Here is a 19,612-nt window from a genome sequence, read left to right as displayed (position 1 = left end):
GAGTTCCTACTGAGTTAACTGAGTTCAGGATTTTAGTAGAATTGCTCATTTTTTACATTGGAGTGAGGCAACTGGGACTCTCCTATTTAACACTGCTGGGCACTGAGGCTTTCCTGAGCTACAGAATTGGAAGAGAAAGATTTTTCTAAATCATCTCTGAAGGAGCAGTGTCTGGTTAGTGCTTTATCACTAACTGTTTATGTCCATTCAGTAGCTCCTTGTTTCTGTTAACTTTTAACTTGTGTTTTCTCTTTGTATCTGACACAGGGTTCAATTTCTCTGCCAAATCTATAATGCAGTATGGCTGGGAAGTGGGGGAGTAGCAATCTGATCAGGTTGAAAGTCATCATCTATTAGTTTCTCCAAAGATTTTTACTTTTAAGATAGTATTGCACATTTGTGATGTAAATGATTTATATACTTTCACACTCAACAGAAAATAAGTCTTTATAAACATGAGGTGTCCCTGATAGTATGAATAGAATTCTGCTCCCGTCTCAAGTAGCAACTTGTTAAGCTTTATTTCTGTGCATATTTGGACTCTACTTTTCTCCCATGTATTGTGTTCTTTGGAGTCAGATGAAGACTGCTGAGAACATTGGTGGTCTTCATAAGCTTTGCAGTTATGGCTGCCTTTGCTAATAGGTGGGAAACAATGGTCTTCAGAGGGAATGCAGAATTTGACACTTGGTCCTGGGCTGCCCATAAGACAGAGCTGAGCTTTTCTTAGCATTCCAGAAGCTGTCCCACAGCCCTGCATCAGGTGGCTCTCCCCAGAACAGTCCCTCACCTGGTCTTTGCTGTACTAGCAAGTCCGAGCACAGTGCTCAGTCCTGCAGGCGTGTGCTAGCCTTGATATAAATTGAAATGCATGCATATTTACTAGATTAGTCATTGTTTATGAATATCAGGCATGTTGCCAACAGTTGAATAATTGCTTGATCAAACTAGGAGTTTTTAAAATAAAATTAAGCCCTTTAATAGTATCACTATATATTTTTAATATTCTTATATAGGAAGCTTAAGTTCCATTAGCACAAGAAACTGTTTTTAAGTATTCCCAGTTCCCTCCGAGGAAACAAATTATTGCTAATTCATAGTCACATAACAGTTATCTCATCTGTGATGCAGGTCCCCAAAAAGTACGTTCTATTTTTTCTTACACAAGAGCCACAGATTGTCCGAGGAGGGTGTTTTGATGGGGCTCCCTGAGGGAAGAAATGCTGTCAGTATGGTTCCAGGAAGCAATAAGCACCTTCATGAAAATAACTCAAGTCCCCATCCTTAATCCCTGCCTATCCTTTTTTATCTGATGGACTCAGCGAGGGCTGGAAGATCACAGTGTGGCTGAAAACAAAAGGGAGTTAACAAGATGTGACCAGTCAATGGAAGAAACAATAGGCGGAAGCCTCCACATTGTCTAGTGCCCAGGTGTCCTTCCCATGCACAGGTAGCCATGTGGATCGTAGTGAGTTTGCTCTGCTGCTTCGTGCTCGGAGGGCTGCCGCGGGCAGGCGGCTCGTGCCCATCACAGTGCAGCTGCGCCTTCCACAGCCTCAGCGAAGGGACGAAAGCCAGGTATGCCGATCCTCTCCTTGGGGGGGTTGCCGCTCTTTCTCTGGGTGTCAGGGATTCAATTTCTTCTCCTTTTTTAAGGATGCTCGGAGGAGAAAATATTGCATCCAGACTTCATGTCCATTATTTTTCCAGTTGCTTTGCACTCTAGCTTTATTTGCAGAGGATTAGCTTCTGAAAACACAGTAAGCTGATTTCAGAGAAAGCGTTTGGGCATCTCCTCTGAGAACAGAAGTGACATAATTACCACTGGTGAAGTGGCAAAAAGGGAATAAAACTTAAACAAAATATTCTTATTTTTACCTTTATGCTGAAAATGCTAGTTTTAAAAGGCTTTATTCTGCTCTGTTAATTTGTTTCTGAAGTGTAACTAAATTTGGTTTGTGTTGTGGTATCAAAAACTGCAATTCCATTTACTTAAAAAATCCTTTAGGTAGTGATTTTAGGCAAAGCGATAGACTCTAGATAAGGATGAACCAAAAAAAATAGATAATAATAATAGTAATAAAAGTAAAATTATTCTCAGACTGGAAACTTTCGGTTAAAAGAGAAGACAAGACTAGAAGGACATCCATTTTTGAATGCAATGCCATTGTACAGACATTTCTCTGGAGGACTGTAATAAAAAAGTCTTTCTGAAGGGTAATCACAAAGTAATGATCTGACTTAATGAAATACAGGCTATATTTTTATAAAGTGTGGTTCACAGTAGAGGAGATTTTGTGACAGAGATACAGTATTTACAAAATCCTTTGGAAGAAATTATTTTTAGACAAGAGCACAGTACTGAAATGAAAGGCTGTCCCCTATCTTTTGGAACCCCATGAAATAGATCTACTTTCTTTTTTATGGTGCTGTAGATTTAATACCATAAACTTCCTCAGTAAGAAGCATGGTAGAGACACAAGTAGTCTGCAACTTTTAAAAGGGAATGGAGTAGTGAGAGAGCCAATTATTGCTCCATAAATGTCACAGTTCCCAGGGGAATTTCCTCTCCGTGTCTGGAAAAAGTTGTAGTGTGTTTTGGTAAGATACATAATAAAGCAAATATTCATTAGTCCCTTAAGGAGCATAATGTCACTTCTTTTCTGCATTATGATTCATATTTCTCACTAGTAGAAGGAGATTATCCCATAGATTAAACGTTCAGTGCTCACTGACATAGTCTGGAGACACTATGAAAAGCACACTGTTTTACTGCCATAGTGTCTCTGTTATCAAACATTTTGTGTCATGACTACACACACACATAAAAAGAAGTTTTATTGAAAGAGGATTTCTGGATTCTTCTTATTTGATAGATTTTTCTCCTCAAAATCTCAACTTTCAGCTGAGGGTGGGCAGGTTTTAATGCCACAATAAATATGCTGAATGAGTAATGTACTATGCTTTGATTATAAATTAACATTTTAACTATAGGCTTAAATAAGATTTAACTCTTGGAAACTTGCAGGAGCAGTTCAATGATGTTATTTGCTTTTGTTGATAGTAGAGGAATAACTGCTTTCAGCCAAAACCAATCTGGTTTTGGCAGCTTTGTAATATTCTGCCAGGAAGCATGATAAGAAAACGTTACTTGACTGATTACATTACATTTCTTGTGGTATCTTGTTTAGCATGTGGTGTGGGGCATGCCTATCTAACCTGTTACCTTTTGCAAGGTGGCTTTGTATTTTGTTAAGAACTTGCCTTTTTCTCCTTCCTGATAAGAAAATTATAGTGCAGTCTGAGACACCTATTCTGCCTCCCTTCATTCCTCATTGCTATCAACAATCCCATATCTTGGCAAAGTCAAAGTCAGAATTTTTTGTATGAAGGATGCAAAAATGCAGCATAAGGTTTTCATGATTTGACCTCTAGAGATTAGAAATGGGAAGGAATGATTAAGACACATCAGTCTGCCTTGCCTTTAGTATTGAATTTTCCAAAGAGTTAATTTTCTGCACTTTTACTGTCGTAAGTGTACATGCTTGCGGTGCAGTGACTGCTACCATCTGTACACACCTTCCAGACTATTTCATAGTAAAGCAGAGATTGCTGTAGTCTATTTCCAGTGAGTTGTTAGCTGACTTTCTTATCCTCATTTCACAAACCAAAGATCCTGTGCCATATTTAATCTATATTACTTCCTGCCACCCAGCATGCCATTAAGGCTTTTTTCTGTATGTCTTTTATTGTTCAATTTATGAATCTTTTTGTTTTCACATGCACTAGATTCCTCTGTTGTGCATGAATGTTGTCACTGCTGTCTATCATAAATACTCTAAAAAAAATTTAAAGAAAAAAAAAGCAGGAACACTATACGGGTCAGATTCAGACTCACACCACTCCAGGAGAGGCACAACACTGCAATCTCTGCAGTCAAAAGGTACATATGAATTACTGTAAGTTGATGTACTTATGGTGATGGTGTAGAGAGAAGCAGCAAGTAAGAAATGACAAGAAACCTTGTGAAAAAAGAAAGGCAGATCAAAATCTTGCATTAAAATAGAAGTTTCAAAACCTTTTCAAAATACAAGAAATTCACATCTGTGTGTGTTTCTCCACCAGGACGGTGCTGTGTAATGACCCAGAGATGACCCTCACTCCAGTGAACATCCCGGTAGATACATCCAAGCTTCGGATAGAAAAGACAGCCATCCGCAGGGTGCCAGGAGAGGCCTTCCATGAGCTCCACAACCTGGAGTACCTCTGGCTGCCCTATAACTCCCTGGTCAGCCTCAGTGGGATCACCTTCAGGGGCCTTTATCTCCTGCAGGAGCTGAGGCTGGATGGGAACAACTTAATATTGTTCCCCTGGGAAACCCTGGCTGACATGCCACAGTTAAGGCTTCTGGATTTACACAACAACGAACTTACCTCAATCTCTCCAGATGCTGCTCGTTATGTCAAGAATATCACATACCTGGACCTGTCTAGCAATAAGCTGATGACTCTTCCTCAGGCTCTTATTGCCACCTGGGTCAACCTCCAGGCCGTTCCTTACTTCCCCAACGATAACTCCAAGATCATCCTAGGTAAGAGAAGGGCCTGTCATTTTGCAGGGGGCACAAATGTCAAGAGCTCCACATCTTATTGCACCACACTGAGTACACTGCTGTGTACAATAATACCCCATATAAAGTGTGAAAATTCATTTACATATTAACAAACTCACCTCAGGCTCCCCACACCTGGCTTATGACACTATCACTTGCTTGAATCTTTGTAACACAGAACTGGTGACTCTTGCTCAAGCCCTTTTTATTTATTGACGCTGCCGTTTTTGGCAGAAATACAAATATAATTAGAGCTCCACATCATTCATGTGCTCTTTTCTAATAACAGTTACTATTGGAATCGATCAAATTTAAGCAGCATTAAATAAAACCGTGGATATTTATTATGTCCAAATTATAGAGGAATAAAGCCATCACTGAGCATAAAATCTGGGTCAGGACTGCCAGTTTGTCTCTTTTCAGAGCCTTGTTTATGTGCTCACACAGAATTAAACCCTAGTCTCCCCAGAGCCATCAAGATAGTGCTGCCTTCAAGGGCAGCTATAAAGTTACAAGAATCTACTTTTTGATGACAATTTTTGTCTCCTCAGAAGTATGACTTTGGGGCAATTGTCTATTTTTGTGTTGGAGGGCAAATTACAGATGACTGTCTTGAATCCTCTCAGTTGCAGTATCCCCAGATGAGGTTTCGAGCACATTTACTCGTTCAGGGGATTAATACTCAGCCTTTTAGCCATCATGCACTGGTTCAAATCCACAGCAGGTTGACGATGGTTCAGAGTTGTTGCCGTCTGCTGTCTTCACTTGCTATGAGCTGACCCAGCTCCACTGACTATGTTTGATCTGTGATGTGTTTGCATCTGTGTGTACTGCCTCTACATCCATGGGTGTGAGTTCAGGCACTTGCTGATAATGTCATCAGAGATATCGCAAGTTTTCTCTCACCCTGGGAAGTACCCACTGGTCTTTGTTCTCTGGATAAATTTAGGGGTAAGGTTTTTAAAACCAGATTGCAGTAGAAAGACTTTAAAAAGATTCGAATTGTCAACTACAAAGATTTTAGTTTAAAACATCTGATAAGCATCAGGAGAGGAGCAGGATTTTCGTCATCTTGTTTTGCCAGATGCAATACCAAGTTCTTTAAGCCAAAGCTGGCTTTTTGGGATTGACCATTTAATTTGTGGCATGACAGGACACTGCCTAGATCATACTCTTTATTTATTTTTTTAGAGTCAAGTTGCATGTAAAAATATTATTCCACTCAATATAGATTAGGAGAGTATTTTGTCAAGAACAAATCATGCCTTGCCACTTGTGGCCAACTTCAGTGTTTACGTAGCCAGCTGTGCACAGGTTGCTTGTGCCAGCATCCTAAAAAATTAATGTAGGCAAATGAGTACAATGCTAAGATTAATATGGTAATGTACAGACACTCCAGCTCCTTGGTCCTATCCTGCTGACACCCATAGGGACTGGGTATATGAAACACATGTCCCTCACAGGAGCAGAATGGGAGAACACAGCTGCGTGTTTCTGTTTCACTCTGGTCATGACTGTTTGTCATGGAGGCATAAAAAAATCCATGAATAATAAAGAGTAAACCCAGTCCCTTCCTTTGTCTACAGTGCACCATTGTGTTTCCTCTTCAGAGTCCTTGTTTGTAGACTACTTCAAGAAGAAGTATTGCCAGCAGTAGTTTGATGGCTGATAGTCTGTGCCAAGGCTGCAAGCCTTTGCACATGAGGATTGCCCAATGTGAGCCCACAGGACTGTGCCGTGCAGGGCAGCAAAGGGCTCCCTGGGATTTTTGGGGTGCTGCAGCATCAACAGGGGCTGGGGAATCTGGAATAAATTGTTATCTAGTGCATGAAGTCAGAAGTAAGCTGGCAGCAAAAAATGCCATAAAACTACAAAGCCATGCTGAACTTTATTTAGTCCCCTTAACTTTAATATATTAGTTTATAAGATGTGCCCTCCTGCCAAGGCCCACCACTTTCAGATCCTCTTCCGAGTCCAGGGAAGATGGTATGCAATGGTCTCAGAAGAGATTTTCCAGCAGAATCTTTAAAACAGTTTATTTGAGGCCTCAAGGGCTTTTGATTAACCCTGTGTTTCTGTTGATTCTAGCAAACTGAAGCAGCCCCCTGGTGCGCATGGAGCCTTGTGGCACACCCTCTGTGCTTATGTCAAAACTTGGTTCTTGCCAGAAAGCCACTGCTCGCCTGACTTCTGCTGCAGTGCACTGGGGCCAGCAAGACTGGGCGCTGTAGCGTGGGCAGCTGTTCCCTCCTGCCAGGAATCAAGGGAGTATCAGTCCTCTCGGCTTTCAGGCAGTCGCCAGCCCCAAGCCATGTCCTTGGGCTGCCTGCAGAGAAATGGACACAAAGCCTTCTTAAAGGGAGCAAAGCTCATTCCTGTGGCAGGCAGGAGGCCTGGGAAGTGGTGGTCCTGGCTTAGGCTTCAAATGCGTGCCTGGGGTTGGATGGTATAAAGATCCCTAGTGCCAATTCTGCTAGCTAAAGTCGTTAGAGACCATAAACTGTCCATAGGACAGGTGAATGTGAATATTTGTAAGTAGGAGAACACAGGTTTAATCATAATGTAGCAACTTCTGTTTATGGATGTGCATTACTCTAGTTCCAATTTTGCTTTTTCAGTACCATCTTTACAGGTCTATTTTTAATACAGTAATCTCTCTTTTTTTTAAGAATTTGAGTTCAGTAGGCACACACTGGGATAGAAGAAAAAAGAAAAAGAGAAACATTTTGGGACTCTGAAACAGGAGTGTATTCTTCAATATACCCCTTTCTATGTGTATAATCTTAATATAGTTATTGTCTATTTATGTTCTTTTATATACCATAACATGTATATTCTTAAACATTATTCTTTTCATCCTTAAAACTGTTCTTTCATCTCATCAACTCTAAATTAACCTTTCAGGAAAAACAACTGATTATTAAAATAATATAACTTAGAATAACATGACTCTTACAGTCAAGTAGGATCACCTACACCTATTGCAGTCCTCACAGCTGGCATGACAATCTGGTTAATATTTTCATAATCTCCAGTAAGAAGAATTTCCTGGCCTCTCTAAGGAAGAGACTCCATAGTCTTTTCATACCAAAAAATCCACACCCCAAAACAAACAAACACTCCCCCATGGCTACTTGTTTTTTCTCTCCTGGAACCAAATGTGTTTATAATAACTTATTGTTTTGCTTCTTTATGTGCTTAAATAGTGATGTTTTCATTATATGAATAATCCTGCTTTGAATTTAAAGAATGTGATTTCAGCTCCAGATTTTGAGATACTTTAGCAGGCCATATTTATTCCCTTCTACTAACTGGCAACTATAGGATCTATTAAACTCTGCCAACAGCATTGGTGGGATATTGGGACACCCCCCCACCCCACATATCCCTGCATATGCACAGGCAGACCTTGATGGGCAGATTGGGAGCCTATCACAGTTTGTCCTGCTGAAAAATAGAAATGAAAGTGGTAGAAACAAAAGGTGCTGTTGGAGTGACTTAGTGCTCTGATTTATTTTCACAGGCTTCCAAGACAATCCTTGGGTATGTGACTGCAGCCTGTATGAAATGGTCCATTTCCTAAACTTCCAGTCTCCTAACATAGCATTCATTGAGCCCAGGCTGAAATGCTTCACCCCCCAGAGCCTTGCAGGAGTCTTCTTCAGCCAAGTCGAGCTAAGGAAGTGTCAAAGCCCTGTTGTACATACGTCCGTAGCCAAAGTAAAGACCATCCTGGGCAGCACTGTGCTACTGCGATGTGGGACAACAGGGGTGCCCATTCCTGAGCTCAGCTGGAGAAGAGCTGATGGTGCTCAACTAAACGGCACAGGTGGGTTTGGTTTAAGCTTGTCTCATACACATGGAATGAGTGAGGGAGATGTGCACCTTTATTTTCTACAGACTGTTTAGCAAATGGAAACTTCTGTGACAATAGATCCCTCCTGCTGATAAAAGACCCAAAAAAGGAAAGTGATGCAAAATTAAAATTCACTATAATTCACAATAGCATTATGTGTAATTCACTGTTGCATTGTGGTTTTCTATAGACTATAAAATTACTTACATTTTGATATAAATATCATCTGATAAATACTATCATGTGTAAGAAGTTGGTTTTGCTTTGTTTCATAACAACTGTGGTGGTGAGACAAGTCAAGGGGGTTTCTGCAAATCTATTGGAGCTGAACAGTGAAATATGTCCAGCTGTATCAAGATGTTGTTTTAAGTTAGTTATTTAGTTATTCAGTCACTGAAAAGTCTTCCCACTGAATTATTTTGTGGGTCTTTGAGACTAATGATGCACTGATGTTAATCAGTTGGTAAGTAAGTATCTCTGGCAGAGAGATGTCTGATTTGAATTCAACTGGGATTCAAATCTAATGTGTCAAAGGAAGAAAAGTTTGCAAACATGCAACGTTACTGATATATTAAAAGATAAAAAATCCACTAAACTTGCTGAAGGATACAATACTTCAGTGACAATGCTTACAAGAAATGGTTCATTTCTGATGGATTGGCAAAGTCTCTTGGGAAAATGCTCTGTGGGAGAAACACTGACCAGATCCCTCTTCTGTGCTCACCCTTCTTGTGGGGAAAGCTTTCAAACAGCCACTGTTTTTGTGATTGATCTTTTCCATTCACAAGAATGGTTGGACCTAAAATTACAATACTGGTCCTTTAATATGTAGGAAATTTAGGGAAGGCTGGACTCAAGGCAATCCTCCTCAGCATTTTACCCCTGAGGTTTTAGGTCAGGAGCTGAACCTTCATCCCTCCCTCTGAATGCTACTGTATCTCAGGCCTGGCACTGACTTTCATAGAGGGTCTAAAGTCAGCAGATAAATTGATAAGTATGGGGTCTGATCTTCAACAGGTTACAGGGCTCCTCAGTGCACACAAACAGGGGAGAGAGCATTTTTCTTTCACAGCAGTAGAACCACTTGTAATAAATATCCTTTTTTGGGATCTACACAAGTCATTGCTCTGTTGTGCAGGATGTGCAGGATGTAGCAGAGCTGCTCCTCATAATGCTAATGTCTAACCATCGTGCTGCAAACATCCCTCCTACACTTGAAAGAGAGCTACAGGAAAAAATAAAACAAAAATGTTTTCCTGAAAGTGTATGTTGAGTTTACTTTGAACCGAAACTGAGAATGATGTATTTTGTGCCCCATTAAATCAGACCTTAGCACCTTTCAATAAAAAGTTGGCTGAAAATATACATTTTTTCTCAGCAATGGCAGCTTCTGTGCCAATGCTATAATACGACTGTTCGAAATGTTGGTGTTCTGAATAGAAAGGAGTGAGAAACAGCCCACAGACTGTATGTATGGGGAAGTGCTGTAGGAAGACCAGTAGGTTTATGTTTTTTAATATACCTGTTCAGTAAATAATGAAATTGAAAAAGTAACTTCTGCTGCCATTGTATTTCACTGTCATTGGAACATGCCCTGGTTCCCAAGGCTGGGTCCTGACCCCACGAGGGCTTGGAAGAAGTTTGCATTCTGTCTTACCTTTGCAGTTGAGACATCTCCCTGGTTTACCTTTCGGTGGGAAAGGGCAGAGATAGTATGTGCTCATCCTAAGGAGTCTGGTTAAATAATGAAGAAGATATTTTACCCTTCTGCATGATCCCAGTTGTTTTTTTCTGCACAAATATAAATGGAAAAAAAAGCTAGTTTTAGCTTTCTGCTAAACTAAGTGAGAAAGTCAACACTCAGCTGTGTACATATCGTTCAGTGGTAAGTGATCAGACTTCCCTGTGTTTGGCTCAATATAAAAACCCACACTACTTTAGTAGTAAAAGGGATATTATTTTTCAGCTATTTTTCTCCATATACTCTAGACTAGTCCATATATGTATTTTACAAGAAAATCACCGGTGTTTGTATTCTGTGTGACTCAGACGACTGCACCTAATGTTCAAATAGATTGTGTTACTGCCTAGTCCAAGCACTGTACCTACATAAGAGCTTTTAAGCTTTTTTTTTTTTTTTTAATGGAAGAGCCTTTCCTGTTCTGTTTTTAAACTGTACATTAATTTGGAGGAAACAACAACAAATTCTTCGCATATATTCAGTCTGAAGCAGTGTAAATCCCAACATAATCTAATTTTAGTGTTAATGTCCTTTTCTTGGATTTACTTTGATTTTGTAATGTTCTTGGTGGCAAAAAGAAGTTATAATTCTACTGTATTGAGCAGACATTTGGCTGACTGAATCTTAATATTTTACAAAACATGTTTTTCATTCTATTGGTTATTGCCTATTTATTTTACATTTTTTCTTCCCTGTAGTTCACCAAGAGATTTCCAGTGATGGGATGAGCTGGTCTATTCTGGGCCTGCCTGTAGTCTCTTATCTTGACTCTGGGGAGTACATCTGCAAAGCAAAAAATTTTCTGGGGGCAACAGAGGCATTCATATCTCTCATCATCACAGACTCAGAAAGCACAGATGACCCCGACTCTAACGCCAAAGGCGCATGGAGCAGGAAGGTAAGCAGGATGGAAGCAGCTGCCTACAATGACAAGCTAGTGGCAAGGTACGTTATCACCACCTCCACCGTGCCTACCCTGGGGGCTGGGGTGGGCACCGGAGAGAGCCTCCTTCTCCCAGATGTGGCACAAGACAGCAACCCCAGGAACCTGCTGGTGAGCCCGCCTACCGGTCACCAGGAGCCGGAGCACATGGTGAGGTCCGTCAGGGTGATAGGAGACACCGACCAGAGTATCACCCTGGCCTGGAAGGCACCTCTGGCAAACAACACGACAGTGTTCAGTGTCTTTTATGCTGTCTTTGGTGAGAGAGACATGCGGCGGATCAACGTGGAGCCAGGGAAGACCAAGGTCAGCGTTTATGGGCTGCTGCCGAAGACCAAATACATTGCGTGTGTCTGCGTGAAAGGACTGCTCCCCAGGAAGGAGCAATGCATTATCTTTTCCACGGACGAAGTTGCCAGTGCAGGAGGGACCCAAAAGCTCATCAATGTGGTTGTCATCAGCGTGGCCTGTGTCATTGCTGTTCCTCTGACGCTGGTTGTCTGCTGTGGAGCACTGAAAAGGCGCTGCAAAAAATGCTTTGTGAGGAAAGCCAAGGAAAATCAGGAGTCTTATGTCACCTTTGAAAGCCTGTCTCCTGGGGCCAAGGTGAAAGGCGTGGAAGGAGAATACTTGACTAGACATATCCCCGATGAGTCAAACAGGCTGCTGTCTGCCCGATCCAGCGTGGACTCAGAAGCAATACCAAAGATAGAGGGGCAACCTAATGAATACTTTTGCTGATACTAGCTAGGCTGATTGTCGGCTCCCCAGGTGGAAAGCATGTGGCTGTATATGCGACTCTCTGCTCCAGCACTGCAGGCCAGCCTGTCTCTGACATGTTCTGGAGGTGGATGCAAGAGGGTACCAAGCTTTACAGAAACATGCTGCTCATCCCACTTGGGGTTTTCTGTTTTGTACCCAGTCAAAAGCTTCTGTGATAATGGCCTCGTTCTCCTGGACCACTTTTATTTTCGTAAAATGAAGCGTGCACACTGGGTGTGAGGACATTAAGCAACATTTCTGAGTGTGGTCTGCTTGGTGTTGCTTAGTACCTACTCTACAATATGTTAAGTATTTTATTCTCAGCTCTTTTGATGTTCTTTTGGTTGACAAACAGGGGAGCGTTTAGTAATTTTAATATAAATATCTACGAAGGTGAAGATTGAGAGTCTCATCTTCTACGTCCCCCATGTTTGCATGAAACATGCTACTTGATGCTTAATAGATCACTAAACACAAATGTACAGAAGCCCTTTCTAGTATGTCCAACATAATAACAGCTCTATGCTCTGAATTCAGAGAAATGTGCAGAGGAGATGGAAATCAAGAGACAAAACCCAATCCACTCTTAAGAATACATAATAGAGAGCATTTTGTGATTGCATTTTGGCCCTGGACACTATTCTTAAGACTTTCTTGAACAACGGTACCACACAGGTCTTTCAGTATCAGTCCTTGCTGGCATTTTGTAGCTGTATTGTAATTAGACTATGTTTTATATCAGCTGTGCTAGTTAAAGATCATAGAATAGCTTACTCTGCAAATTGTGCATGGTGATGTAATGCTTTGTAATCAGTACTGAAAAATCTACATTAGACAGTTCTGCAAAAATCTCCCAGACAAGCCCTGTCATTGCTGCTGGCTCTCCTGACAAAACTGGTGCTGAAGACCAGAAGGATCAGCCAGGCACTCGTGGTTTGGTCATGAAAACACCTTGCTCTGTGCTGAGCAGGGATACGTGATGTGGTGGCAGACTGCTGGCCAGGAACACATTAGCTGTACTTCCACCATGGCATCAGTGGTGGCAGAGGATCTATGCAGACTTTTGTGTTTCAAACATTTTACCAAGCTCAAGAACCCTGAAAAAAACTGACTAATATTAATCTAAATGTACTTTCAGAGCCAGGGTGAGCTAATCAGTTATTTAAGTCCTGCAGCTCCGCTGGAATTTGGATCTGAGTGATTACCACAAAGCACTTCCCAACTGTATAATTTTCCACTCCAGTCTCTCATGTAGTAATACTGTATATAAAGTCTTTCCCTTTTGTAATAAATATACTTCATGAAGAAAATTATATATGTTCTGCCAAATGTTGAATGGGAGGGATCCACCCCAGTTGAAATGATAATTGATAAAGCTTGCTGAATTGTTTTGAAATGTGTATTCATAAACCTATTGGAAGGATCTCCACTCACATTCTGGATGTGTATGTACGGTGTGGGTTAACAAAATTCACTGGTTGGAATGGAGCCCTGTATGGATTTCGCAAGTCCTCATACAGAAGGGTTTCAGTTATGTCAGATTACCTGTCCTGATGGAAAAAGCAAGTCATCTGATCTCAACATAAGTACTACAACAGGCGATATGTTACAATAGTTTGTGATAGGACTCCCTGCATTCCTTACATTAATGAGAAAGAACTTCTCTTTTATTGAGAGAATTTGTCAATCCCTGTATAAAATGTTACTTCATTCAGTGGACTGCATAGATTTTTAGATTTCCAAATAATGTTTTGCAAAATTATGTATTTTACTACAACAAATTAATTGATGAAATATGTAGTATGTAACAGATCTGTTTATTGTTTTTACAGTTGCATTTCCCAGGATGATTTTTAGAGTCTCTCTCCAAGGTAAAACAAAAATATTTTTCCAGTAGCAATTTTTGGGATGAGTTGCAAGGATTGCTGTATTATTGAGCCTGATTCCTGCCCACATCTGCAGCAGTATGCAGAAACCAGCCTGATGTGGCCCTGGATGGATAAGCTAGCTCTGAAAAATCAAGGCTGACCTAAAGTTCTCCTGTGGTGAATAGCGTGGACCTACTGCCCAAGGACTTTCCTGTAAGTCAGGTTTGCAGGAGCTGACTGGCAATGAGAGGTATTCACCTTTGGCTGCCTGGAGGCAGGAGCTGGGTAATTTGCTGCATCCTGCCCTGGTGAGGAGCAGCTCTTGCCCTCTCCATCAGTGCATGCTCTGACGCACGGTCTGTGAGTCAGCAATGGGAAAGGCACTGCCTGGGCCAGCGCTGTCACTTTTTGCTTGCAAGGTGGGGAGGATGGAGAGGTCATCCCGTGACATTCGCTGCAAATGTGTTAAGTTTTACAGACTCTATTGGGTATTTTTTGCACTTTCAATAAATAGTGATCCCAAATAGAACAAACATGATTTTTCTATTTCCTATGACTATTCTCACTGTCTCATAGGTGAGGCATCACAGTTTAGCATCTCAACTGCTGCTGCTCCAAAACAAGCCTATCTCTCTACTGCACTCATGATTCACACAGGATAATCAATAGATAGGAACTTGTATAAGCATCCGGTGTTGGTCAGAAGAGAAAGCCTATACTTGCTAAACTGCAGGTGAAATGTCAAGCCATTAAATAACCTGATTTTCAACTGAATGTGACTTCAAGGCTCTGGGTCAGATTATCAGTGGTATGAGGCATGTAAAGATAAATGCCTCACTACATTTTTGTTGTTGTTGTTTTAACCAAAGGAGTGTTAGGCATCTAGTTTCATTAGGGTTAGCTCAAGCAAGCCTCCTTCTCTGGTCATAAGACACATGAATGGAGCTGGCTCCGAGTTCAGGCAAGGAGAATATTCATCCCTGGAAACAATTTCTTACTCACTTAAAGTCAATCCTTAAACAGAGATGTGCTGTAAGAACTGAAATGAACATCTGAATATCTTTTGGAATTACTGTATTAGAAGCATTTTTTTTTTTTTTTTTTTTTTTAATATACTTTGCTCTGTTTGGTTTTCTTTTTCCTTGGAAAATGTTTCCTCTGTTAATAATCTCTTTATGTCAGGTTTTGACTAATTGGTTGCTTTTTGGGATCTGTTTAAAATATTTTGCCGCTGTCAAGCAATTTATTTTGGAATCTCTTGGAGTACAATGTTCCTTACTTTCACTAATAACCATTTAAAAATTTCTTCTCAGATGAGTGTTGAGACACTTCCGTAATACTTAGGAATAAAGCAACTGTCCATCTGCATGAGGCAGGAGGTTTGCACCGGCTGCCTGGGCTGAGTGCTTTGGTGACCACTACAAACCAATCCTTGATGGGCACTTCATGGGATATATAACAGACAAGCTCCTCCTTCCACAATATCTTTTTATACTTATTTTGGAAATCAGTGTAGTACAACATTACAAAATTAAGGATAAGATTTAAAAAATAAGGTAATCATGTTTTAAAAATTAATCCAAATAGCTCTGAACTGTACTGGCAAATTGTTATTACTTCTTTTTCTTGACCTGGAAAAAAGCAGCTATCAACATGAGGGAACTGAGCAGCATATAAATGAAATAATGTGCCCAAAGTGATTAAAAAGGAGCACTGCAAGTAGTTGAAGTGCAAGAAGAAATGTTGAGGCTTTGAAATATATTTTTCCAAACACCTTAAAAAGCATCCAGATTATCTGGTGAGTAGATCCAGACAAAGGCTAATATTGGCTCTGATTTATAAAGTCTTTGCAAATATTTTTAGTGCCACATATGTATAAAAATTCAACAAATTAAAAATAATGTTAGGGCTGACAAACGTCTTATCTCTACAATGTGATTTAAGCATGCTGGAAAGCTATAATTGCATTGTGTGGCCACTTTCGCATTTTTTTCTGTGTGCCCAGAAAGAATAGACTAGAAGGGCTTTAAATGATTAAAAAATGTAGGACACAAATGTGTGCCTGTGAATATATATAAATTTGTGGAAAAAAAAAAATAATGCAGAAATGTCAAGGAGAACAGTAAAATATTTTTCAAGGTATTTTAAAAAGTGAATGGATATTGAAGAATGACTTTGAAAGTATCCCAATGGTAAAATAAAATCTAAAGGTTAAAAAGTGCCTGAAGAAGCTGACATCAAAGTCCCTCAATGTCAGAAGTGTTCGGGGAATGTCTGAAAAGTTTCAGGATGTACTGAATCAATAGTCAGTGCTACCATACCATGACTTAGTGGCAGCTTCACCAGCTTTAAAGTCCCTGAGCAGAAGATGCAAATTTTTGCCCAAAACAGAGCAAAAGAATTGTCCTCCATTTGACTCCTCTATTAATCAAAATTGAAAAGAATTTAGCAATTGCCAGCAAAGGTTCAAACTGATGAGAAATGTGTGCGTGCCCCAGAGAGAAGGACCAGGATCTTCTCAGGGGCGGCAGCGAGCCTTGGAGCGGTGCCCATGTTTCCCAAGAGCCAGGGGCTGCTGGTGGTGACGCGGGGCTGCAGCGACTGCGGCTGCACCCCACGGGAGTGTGTCAGCCCTTGGCTCCTGACCTCTGCATGGAGACCGACTCTGCTCCTGCCCTGAGGGAGAGACGAAACCTTTCCTTTCCTCAGGAGGGTGAAAAGGGGGTGAGTTGTGACCCTTTGCTGGCTTTCTGTGGGACTTGCTGCAGCGGGGCTGGAGCTGTGGTGCCCCAGGAGACCCCGGCAGAGGTGTTGGGTTAGTCAAAAAAATTGAGGAAAGACTGGCAAGTTTGTACAGCTGCTGTTGTTGTTGAAGGCATGTGAAAGAAAAGTCTTATTTACCTCTCCATGTCACCTTCCTCTTTTTCACAGCTGCTTTTTCAAGCCTGTACCATTTGGTGTTACATGCAACAAATCTGAACTATCCAACTGCAGCCTTCACCTCTTACATCCTCCCCAGCAGGGATTTCGAGCACTGGTAGCCCTGGCAGAGGGACAGTAATTGAAAAGCATCAGCCTGGACTTGATTTCTTACAAACCTGTGTGTGCCTGTTGCTTCAAGATGGAGTTTCACTCCCTCACCATTACTGGGAGCATTCAATGGGCATCCTTTCGGTGTTTGCTTTGGCAACTGGTGCAGTCTCTTAAATCCCACTGCCCACAGATTATCAGACGATGTCTCTGTGAAGATTTGACAGCTTGGGTTTTAGACAGCTTGTTCTGGATTTTGGGTTCGGCCAGGATGCCACTTGACATTAAAAAGCAGCTGAACTGAGTGGACATCTGCTGTCACAAAAGTGACCATTAAATTTACAGGCGGGCATAAACTGGGCTGAATTAAAAAGGCAGCAAAATCCCACTCCAGTAGGGAACATAAACATAACGGCTGCAGCTAACACTGTTGGCGGGATTTTTTCCTTTACTGTTTTTTTTTTTTTTTTTTCCCTCTCTTTACCACCCTCTCTCTATCCTAGAGAGTAGGTAGACTCTACCCCCTAATTCATCTGATTTTTATAAGTTATTCACCACTAGTTTCTCCACTAGTACTGGACCTTATGAGTACACTTGGGGTTTGGGAATATTTAGAGAAATGGCCTCTCAAGCAGCAAATAAATATCAGCCTGAAAACAGCTGGAGCACTGTCCCATGGTACTGACTAACACCACTCTTTGGAAGGCCATTTTCCAGCCTTGTAGAAGATAGGTGGGACTCGAAGGAGAGCTCATGTGAGAGGAAGAAAACTGCAATTATTTTTTTTTCCATTAATCAACTCATTTATTTAAATGACTGTAATTTTTCTCCTAACAGAATCCTGGATGAAATTTTATTTGCTTCATCCCAGGACACTGGGCATTATGTACCTGTACTGTGCCCAAAGATGTACATGGGAGGGGACTGACTAATAATTTTTACTCCATAAACTTGTTAATAAATAACACTTTTTCATGAAAGTTATTTTTGAAGCTGTGCCTTTTCGCTGCCACACACTTTCAGACCCTCTCTGCAGGCCATGGAGGAGGGATGTGAAGGTGGCAAAGGAAGAGCCTTCCCTCCGAGCAAAGGATGTTTTTGCAAGGTTGGGCCTTAAAAGTAGTGAATCCTTCCTGTTGACCCGCCCAGTGCTGGTGACAACCAAACTGTCCCAACCCGGTGGCCTTTTTCAAAAAGTGGGTAGTTTTCTATCACGTTTCCCTCATGAACCCCACGCACTGATGGGCATGGGCATCGCCATCGCCTCATGAATGCCTGGCCAGCATAACTGGCCAAGCCTTCAGACATTTATCCCATCACAGGAAGATGTCCCATCACCTCTAATGCTGAACGCCATCAAGGCACTGGTTTTCTTCTGCCTCTGCTGAAAGCTTTTCTCTCCCAAACCCTGCAGCTCATACACAGGCAAACTCCAGGTTTGGCCCTGACTCCCAGCTATTTTCTAACTACCTGCATCATATGTAGTTTACTACTGATAATACCAGTTATAATGAAGTTATTATTATAAAATTCTAATAATATTGTTGTTTTACTAGGGAATATTTCCATGGCAGACTATAGAAGAGGACCAATGGCAGTGGTGAGTGTGGTGTTTGTCTCCCCAGAGGCCCATGCCCATGCAGGGTGGGCACAGGGTCCCCAAGACCCTCTAATTCAGTGAGTGAGGGATGACCAGGAAGGACACATCGTCCCATTGCGGCTGCCAGTGTCGAGCCTGCAGCACTCCCAGTTTAGCCAGCCAGCCCCACTGACAGGTGTCCCCTTTGCTGCTTAAGCTACACTGAAAGTGCATAAGGAGCATCTGCCTTGGCTCAGGGGAGGTGTACTGGTGCCACTTTCATTGCAACAGCAACAACTTCACCAAGAAATGTCCCCAGAGGCCACCACAGCCAGGTGAGGGATTTACAGCTGCTACATCTGCTGTGCTACAGACCAGCAACTTTTGTCCTTCACTCATAGCTTACTGACATGTTCAAATGTAGGGCAGCTGTTGCAATATCAAGTACCACACCATGGACAAATAAGGAACATTTCAGTTTAAAAAAGAAAAATCCCTCACTCTCGTGGTTGGATGCTGGGCACAGTGAGCAACAGCAGCCTAGCAGGCCCACTGCTCACAGCCTTCTGCTTCTGCACAGGCGGCCATCACGAAGCACTGCAACAGTCCCCAGCGGTTTCCCCACCAGTTTGTTTTGCTGATTTGTCTTGACATCAAAGCGCCTGTTGGTTTAAAATCTCCGAAGCAATCCTATGTCTTCTGCAGGCTTACAGCAGCTGTGCTATTGCACTAACCCTGACAGTCATGTATAGATCTAAGCTGCCGCACTATAAATATTTTTCTATCCTGGTCCCGTAGGTTAGAGGTTAAGTAGGTTCAGACTAATCTTGATTTGTGACCCAGCTTCACATGTACTGGCAGTGAGGTTAAGCCCTTTTCCTGCGGCGCGCTGCCTTCTGTGGGATGTAATGAAACCCATACACACTAGATGGCCCCAGGAGAACGCAGCGCTACTTGGAAATTGTTAACAGAAACATCTAGTTTGGATTTAAAAAAGATAAATAAATTTGGTTACTCCAAATTCCCTCTCACAGAATTAGTTAGCATGAGTTTTTCAAGGTGACCGAAAGGCAATTGGCACATATCTTATGGGGAAGCCAGTGTATAGCACTGACATTTTATATTTATACAATAGAGTTGATTAACTTTCAAGATACTCTTTTCTCAGAGAAGCCTACAGACTGGCTACAGCTATGTTGCTGTTTTCATTACCAACATGT

At 41.5% G+C, this 19,612-nt stretch overlaps 1 protein-coding gene across 1 annotated transcript; it reads left to right on the top strand.

Annotated features, from left to right (window-relative positions):
* The first annotated feature begins 1,309 nt into the window (after positions 1-1,309).
* LRIT1 (leucine rich repeat, Ig-like and transmembrane domains 1) lies at positions 1,310-15,314 on the top strand. The gene is made up of 4 exons (XM_009965020.3): positions 1,310-1,578; positions 4,126-4,592; positions 8,137-8,442; positions 10,909-15,314. The coding sequence occupies exons 1-4, from the start codon at positions 1,457-1,459 to the stop codon at positions 11,892-11,894; spliced, it is 1,881 nt and encodes a 626-aa protein (XP_009963322.3). The 5' UTR covers positions 1,310-1,456; the 3' UTR covers positions 11,895-15,314.
* The last annotated feature ends 4,298 nt before the right edge of the window (positions 15,315-19,612 follow it).

The sequence above is a fragment of the Tyto alba genome, unplaced genomic scaffold (assembly GCF_018691265.1).
Source record: "Tyto alba isolate M040663 unplaced genomic scaffold, T.alba_DEE_v4.0 Super-Scaffold_1, whole genome shotgun sequence".
Classification (NCBI taxonomy): domain Eukaryota; kingdom Metazoa; phylum Chordata; class Aves; order Strigiformes; family Tytonidae; genus Tyto; species Tyto alba.
The sequence above is the reverse complement of the archived record's forward strand: the minus strand, read 5'-3'. Positions and strand labels throughout refer to the sequence as shown.

What these genes read in the sequence shown, in the direction of transcription:
- LRIT1 (XM_009965020.3), top strand. Translation starts at nt 1,457, where the DNA reads ATGTGGATCGTAGTGAGTTTGCTCTGCTGCTTCGTGCTCGGAGGGCTG. An exon ending in AGCGAAGGGACGAAAGCCAG is followed by an intron (nt 1,579 to 4,125) that starts GTATGCCGATCC and finishes TTTCTCCACCAG; the next exon opens with GACGGTGCTGTGTAATGACC. An exon ending in TAACTCCAAGATCATCCTAG is followed by an intron (nt 4,593 to 8,136) that starts GTAAGAGAAGGG and finishes TTATTTTCACAG; the next exon opens with GCTTCCAAGACAATCCTTGG.